At 41.6% G+C, this 7,523-nt stretch overlaps 2 protein-coding genes across 2 annotated transcripts in view; one reads left to right on the plus strand and one right to left on the minus strand.

Annotated features, from left to right (window-relative positions):
• The window catches only part of T265_09869 (hypothetical protein), a gene marked incomplete at both ends in the record, with an annotated part of 3,783 nt that extends 1,941 nt beyond the window's left edge, over positions 1-1,842 (minus strand). The window contains one exon of the mRNA XM_009176074.1: positions 1,656-1,842. Coding sequence (XP_009174338.1) covers positions 1,656-1,842 — 187 coding nt within the window. The remainder of the gene's footprint in view (positions 1-1,655) is intronic.
• T265_09868 (hypothetical protein) overlaps positions 1-7,523 on the plus strand; it is a gene marked incomplete at both ends in the record, with an annotated part of 94,249 nt that overhangs the window by 26,992 nt on the left and 59,734 nt on the right. The window contains one exon of the mRNA XM_009176073.1: positions 4,271-4,359. Within this exon, the coding sequence (XP_009174337.1) occupies positions 4,271-4,359 (89 nt within the window). The remainder of the gene's footprint in view (positions 1-4,270; positions 4,360-7,523) is intronic.

A 7,523-nucleotide genomic window follows, 5' to 3' on the forward strand; every position in this document is an offset into this window, starting at 1 on the left:
AGAGGAACCAGCATTCCGTGTGAGAATTTCCCATCGTAGTTACTGCCGATGCAACACACACTTCGTAAGTGAATAGAAACATGTTCTGGTTTAGGCAGCCCATGGAAGCTTCACTTCAAGATAGATCACTATATAACTAGCATTTGTGACTTGTTGAGTGCTACTCACTGTCACCAATCGGGAGAACCGTGATGATGAAAAATACACGTGGTTCTATGACTTTACGTCGGGATGCACATTCTAGTCACGAACATACCAAAGAAGTGAACAGTCTAGATGAAGGAACAGCTACATCACGTACTTTTGAGCATCCAAATTTATCTCATAGCTCAGTTTGCAGTGCCTAAAGCCAGAAGTAACTTGCTTTCATCAAACCAGCGAATTGGTAGTCCCGGAGGACTTCAGCGCTTATCCTGTGGTAGTCTCCCTGGAGTGCTTGCCTGGCACTGGTTGGTGACGGAACCCCAGCACACCTGCTGCCTGAAGGACCTTGCACTACAATTTCCATTTTAGCCTTGTTCATACGACTCCGTAGGTCCTTGCTATACATTTTGAGTAATATAAATCACCCGAGTGGTCCAAACTACAGCCATGTTGGTTATGTTCACTCATAAGCTCGAAAAGTCATCTATCAATTTGTAATTATTCTGGTTAATCAATCAAGCTTTTGGTCCCTTATGCTATAGAAACAAGTTCTTCTGAATAGGTCATTTTTGACGGCTGTTCACGTCTCTGTACTTTCCCCTGTTGCTTTAATTGGTTACAGTGGCTTTATTTTCCACGTGGCTTGTTCGAATTGTGTACAAAGCCTTTACTGGAGAAGTTGGTCAAACGCGGAGCATTAAGTGAGCGCAAAAAACTAAGAAGTACAAGACCACTATGACCATCTTTATATAATTTCAGAAAATCTATGTTACTAGATTGAGCACAATAGTGGGGCCTTATAGCAACGAAACCAAGCCCTTGATGCAGCAGTTAGCAAGTTTAAATGCAAGCTTCGACTGCCTAAACCTGGACTGTTTGCATTTTTCATGGGTAGTTTGCACCAGTCAGACATTTGTCACCTCTATGAATCGGCATGAAAACCTCTGCTGCTCGACTGTCTACACGTTGGCTGATTTTTGCCGTTTGTCCATCTTTTATCTCTTTGGAAGTGGGATGCCAGTTCCGGACCTTTCTGGGTCCTCCAATTACTGGTGTCTCGTTGTTACGAAAACCAACACTAACAGAAGGTCTTCTAGCTCAAGTTTTGTGTTCCTATATTATTCCTCTCATGGCGTTTGCAAGGCGAAGTTGATTTTTCGTCTGCTTGTTCACTCCTTCCTGAACCACTTCCAACTCCACTTGCGATATCTTTTGCTTATAGTGTATCCAGGATAGTTGTATCGCTGGTAAATATAGGGTTACTTGATGACCCGCAAACCGCTCATCAGTATGAGTGATGACGTGCCCATACTGCCATGTGATGCAGCAGGGTATGCTGACTATGCTTCTGGCTTCTAGCTATTTATACGCAGTTCGGTTGCTGCATCCCGTATGGACGTTTTTTTTTTATGAATGGCGGGTTGTTCCCCTTATTTTTTAGCAGAAACACAGTGCACGAAACTCTTGAATTCTTCATTCTCGAAACGTGGTCCTTGTTCAGTTAGAATCACCTCCAGTAAGTTGTAGTTGTTCCAACTGTGAAACACTTCCAATCAGCTGATCTTGTTCATGCGCTGATTTGACAAAGCTACCGGCTTCGTCCACTGCAAAATAATTTCCGTCGCCGAAACTACATGACGGTTGTTCGAAAAATTCGTTAGGAGCGGTCGCACGAAGCTGATAGACCACACCTTTCATAAAGTAAAACCGAATTGATTTGCAAATGAGTGTATTTCTCGAAAACAGTGCAATTTGGGTTCAAGTAGAACATAAGGTTGATGGAAACTTGAGAACTGCGCCTACCTGATGAGCCTCAAGAAGGGCAAAACCGGTTGTAGGCTGTCGAAGAGTTTTCAGCAACCTTGTGAGTAGTTTCCTTTGTGAAAATATACTGCGATATCTCGAATATCGTGCCAACTGAATCATGAGGCGGCCTGTGTGCAGCACATTCAGCTGGAGGACATCATAAACGAGAGATTCAATTGAGTCTCGCGTGAAAACCAAATTGAGTTGCAAATGAGTATACTCCCCGATAATTAGCTGTTTTTAAACCAAGAAATCACGCCTTCCGAATTATCGGAAATCCAAGACAGGAAACTCTTTTTATTGAACTCCAGCATTTTCTCTGCTCTGGGGGGCTTGTTTTATTAGTGTTCTCTGTATTCTCATTAAATTCTGCCATCCATCGAGACGACCACAGTCTCTTTCTCAGTGTGACAGTCTTCTTATCTCATGTACATTAGTTTATCGAGATCCTGCTGCATAATGCGGCTGATCGAGCTAAACATAGTAGTTGATGTTTCGTTGTCCCAAGCTGCCATTTTAAAACCCAGTCAACCATGGGTCTCATGTATTCTTCTCGTCCCCTCATACTCCTATGGTCCCACCCTTTTGGCTCCTTAGTACTTCATGGGGTCTCTAATAGCCCGGTTCCATTTAATATATTTGTGGCTGTTCTCAGTGTAAATTTTCTGTCACCATGAAGTTAACTTGACAAAGTTTCCTTTTGGGGACAACCAGTGTGCATGAAAAGGTATCCCTAGTCCTCCCAAAACTGCGAGTCTTGTTTATTAGTGGACTGGAGCCAGAATTATATTTTTCCTAACCAAGAATTTATTCAGCGGAATTCATTCTTCGCATTAACTTCGGATTTTTCACGCAGATCGTGCGTCTGGATGAATATGACAGCTGATCGGAGTTTTCCGTACCATTGTTTCCGTATCTATTCGCAATTAGAAGCCAGATTTTCTGGTGTGTGTTAGCACCTCGGCAATTCATCCGCACATATATTTGTATTAGCGCCTTTGTTTCTGTCTTATTTGTTTATACATGGCGTTCCACATAGGTTTATTTGTCTTCAATGCTCGAGGACAAGAGATTAAATTTACTTGGGAAATTACTGTGTAACTCTATTCGGGATCCATTTGAGGGGAAGTATTCTTAATATGGTTCCTGATTTTCGTTTGTTCATAATAGCAGCATGTTCTGTTGATTAAAGTCATCCGTACCAAAATGGAACTAAAATTTGTGTCATATCAATGAATCACCGATTATATTTAAGGGAGACTGCAGAAGTTACCGCCCGTTTCCCGTGAAAGTACGAGACACTCCGTAACATGTGTTTAGATTCTGCGGATTCTTTGTTCACTTGAATATATATGGACCAATTTCGGCAGATTGTGCAAGCTATCAACCGAAATATAGTTTTGGAAACCTTTTAGCAAAAGATTTACACTGACTCATCTTTCTTCAGTCAGCAATCATCCCAAAAATGTCCGCTTTTGGGCACTGAATTTCAACCTGCGCAAGACGGAAAGCCGGCACGTAGACGGCCGGTCCCCAACCACGCCCCCTTTTTCACTCAGTGAAGAAGTCTTACCTCTTTTTTGGTGCTGATGAGACAAACCGTGATGCACAGGATAAACGATACACAGTGGCTGTATGGTACTATATTTTACCAAGAGACGAGTTTAGAACTCGAAAGCACTCGGCTGATTTTGTCACTTGTTACCTCAAGGCCACTGTGTGGTAACTGGCCTGTCGTTGCACGTGTTTCAGATGAGCATTTTGCTTGTTTTCTTATTTCGGCTTTCCTTTGTGTTCGTCAGTCACGCAATCACAAGCCACCCAAGAACATATGTAGGCGGGTTGCACCATAACACTGAGCAAGCTTGAAAACCTAAATAAGTCTCACACTGCTCAGTGCTAGTGGTAACTTTTTAAAGGTTTCTCATTATCAACGATTAGCCTTATCGACCTCCTAACAAAGCTTACTTTGTGCATTGATTCTATGTAACTCAGTGGATAGACTGGGAAGATCAGATTCATTGATATCAGACGGGTCGGAATACTTTTATAAATACCCTATGCAGCCTGAGAAAATATGAGCAAAAATCGAGTATGAAACGCCAAATATTTATCGTAAAAATCAGGAACATCAGAGCCAAAGTGACCACAGATTTTTGCAGAAACTGTGGCATAACTTTCGAAAAAGACTTTGGTAGTCCACTGTCTCGAAATGACCATCTTGAAATCCAAAATTCAGTAATTCTGCGTCATGTTCGTTCATTTTGAATAAAATTATTTGAAACTGTGACATAGGTATTTGGATTTGTTTACCACACAGAGCTAAACTGGCGATGCCGCAATTTCTCAGTCCGGATGCACAAAGCCTCCTTCGTGCGCTCTTCAAGCGGACGCCATCTAACAGACTCGGTGAGTTGTGAAAATGTGCCATTCTATCTTGCAAGCATTTGCATGATCTAGATACTGGGTAAACCACCAGAAGTGCTTTGGGTCTGGTGTGACATAAAGTTATGCGCCAATACTTTTGTGTTCTTTTTGGCTCGCTGTTGCTTGTTTTGAAGGGCTGCGTCTGTCCCAATGTGATTTATGTTAGTTCCTGTTTCTTGTCTGAGCGCCGCTGGTGCGAGTTCGTTTGTCTCATGCTTCCAACACGTACGTCATAGGCCGTGTTCGGAAACAGTACGGAACAGAAGAATTGAAAGTAGACCAATAGTGTATGTGACCACTGTTTTCCTTACGTTATCTTCTAAGGAAGCTGGAATAATGTATACTCATATCATTCCCGATGGCGCAGTCCTACCGCCGTTCTTGAGCGATTGTTCTGGTAAGCCAACACCTTAGAAGAACTGTTAGACTTGAGTTTCACTCTTATCAGAACGCATCAGCAGTGCATGTGGCTCACGGCGTCAGCACTAGAGCCTCTGGCTTTTGGCGTAGTACTGCTGCTCCAGCGGTACACAACGGAGGCAGTTGAATTCTCGAGTCTGAACAGGTCAACATTTTCGCTCATGTGGCACTTAGAAGCTCACGTCACGTGATCACGTGTCGATTGGTTTCACTGGCAGAAAGAAAACTCTATTGAAGTTTTTTGTTGGTTGAAGCTTGTTGCTAGGTTTGTTGGATTTACATTCACGTTGCTCCGCTTCGAACAGCTTCTCCTTCCTGACCGTACACAGTCATCCTGGTTAGTTCACACCAGGAAATAGACTGCAACTTCGAATATTTCTCCCACTAGAAGTACACCTCTTTTAAATGAATCTCATCTTTTTTCTGAACCGCTTAGACGATTAGTCCCAAGGGGGTTGTTTTTGAGTAAATTTGTTTCTGTCATAACGCCAGTTGGTTACTTTTTTTACGCCGTCTAAGGTCACTGAATTTTTTTCACATTTGTTCTGTCAGGATGAGAAAATAAGTTTGTCAGGTCTTGTCACAACAACTAATTTTAACCCTAATGATCGATTGACTGAAATGAGCTGACCAGTGCTGATCACTCACTGTTGAACGCAGACTTGTTTAGACACTGCATCTGCTAATTCTGGTGACAATCGGAGTAAGGTTCAGGACGATCATATTTTCAGTAGCACAAACGATACTGCAGTCGTCTGATAAAAGCCAACGATCGATCGCTAGGTTTTGCAGAGGAGGCTTTTAGAACAATAATGCTATCCGAATTGCGCAGTTACTGAATGATCTATTCAATCTGGCAGTACTGGATGCACAACTAGTTTCTCATGAGTAAATTTTTTTGAAAGCACTGGAAATGCTCATATTTGTGAGAGTATCCTGGTATTTAGGGCCCATTCTATGGATCCATTCTGTTTGTCCTATGGCATTCTGTTGGCTTCCAGTCTGTCTTCGATCATTCTTGTCGACATAACTATTTTGAACCACGTGAATGATCCAATTTTAAGGAGACTTGCACGATATTCCATCTTAACGATTGTTCATTGCTTATCTAGATGGAATATTTTTGGCACCTAACTTGTGACGAAAAATAGCCACAGAAGCACTAATTTTACAAGCCGTATGGATTCTGATGGTATGCGATAAGGTGTTTATCGGGACGAGGTTAGCGCTATTTTATTCTAGTCACTTTCACCCCAAATCAAAACTGTATAAGATGTTCAAAAATACCTAAAGATACGAAGTATTCCTTAAATTATAGAAACCAAATCCACAGGGGGTTATTGTTTCCGGTATATGTGTGTATATGTGTATGAATCAGGATTAATACTAATACCATTTGGTTAGCATGACAATGATGTGGCATATCATGGTCGATGGTAAAACAGGTGATGTCATGATATCTTCCTGTTGAGGGGGGGGGGGCGAGAATTTCTTAGGTGTTGATTGTGGGCTCAAGTTTGGATTGTAGTGGAAAACGTTGTATTGTTAGTGTTTCTGGAAGTTTTCGCTTACTACCCCCGTTAACTATAATTCCAAGTTGAACACCTCATATGTCAAACAAGGGATACCAGTCAGTCAACGATTCACAATAATTTGGGGATAAATGAAAGTCCTTCACCGCCTCCCTTTTGTCTGTATGATGAATATTATCCCGTGACCACGAAATTCTCCTAATTTCTACTTTAAACTAGACCGCTCCGTTCGATTGGCTGCCGGTCACTCACCTAGTCCGTACATCGATTCAGTAATTTGGTCGCGTTCCATTGTGAAAATATTCATTGAAAGTCACTGATTGGTTGGGATTTTGGCTTTATCTCCTGAATATTTATAGTCCATATTCTGTGTCTAATGTTTGTTTTCAAGCGTATATTAAACGATGACCAATCATCTGACGCTGTTTCTTCTATAGTCCAATTAGACTAGTTTGACGATTTAGAACGTGTAGAACGTCATTTTGCTCATAATGTCCAACGACCTTGATCCATAACGCCAGACATCAATAAATCTCATTCCACTGCCCAAAGGCCTGTAGTTTCCCACTGGTTCTTACTCTTGAAGCTGTTACGGGAAGTAAGGCAAGATAATATATAGTTCATAGTTTTGAACGACCATGCGAATAAGATGACTATGTGTAAGCTTGTTATTTCGCAATGCTGTTAACCCATGCACTTAAATTTGGTACTTATATTCTCAAAAGGGATCATTTCTTTCGACAGCTGTCTGGTGGGAACTCACAAAGAAAAGGCTGTAACATATGTTGAACAGCCAAGATCTTTAAGCACGCTGTCCGCAACAGGTTTTTTTATTCTATCCGTCCCGGTGATGCCTCTACGTCATTGTCCGCCTCTAGCTATATCCATTTTGACCTGTTTTTTATGCAATAAGTCATTTGATAAACACATTATAGTTAAAAACGTCACAAACGAGAGATTCATCTGGCTTCCAGGTGAGTCTCTCGTAAAATCAAATTCGTTCGCAAATGAGTGTATTTCGCTTACAAGTTTTTTGCCTCAGCGCAAACAAGTCGTCAGATCCACGTTACGTGTACGTGACTGGGTGAAAAATTTTGCGGATTACACATGGTGTTTCAAGAGCATTTTTCACGTTTCATCCATTCGTTTCATGGTTTAGCGTTACGTGCCTGGATTTTATTGGAAAGAGTGTTT

This window comes from Opisthorchis viverrini (genome assembly GCF_000715545.1).
Source record: "Opisthorchis viverrini unplaced genomic scaffold opera_v5_312, whole genome shotgun sequence".
Classification (NCBI taxonomy): domain Eukaryota; kingdom Metazoa; phylum Platyhelminthes; class Trematoda; order Opisthorchiida; family Opisthorchiidae; genus Opisthorchis; species Opisthorchis viverrini.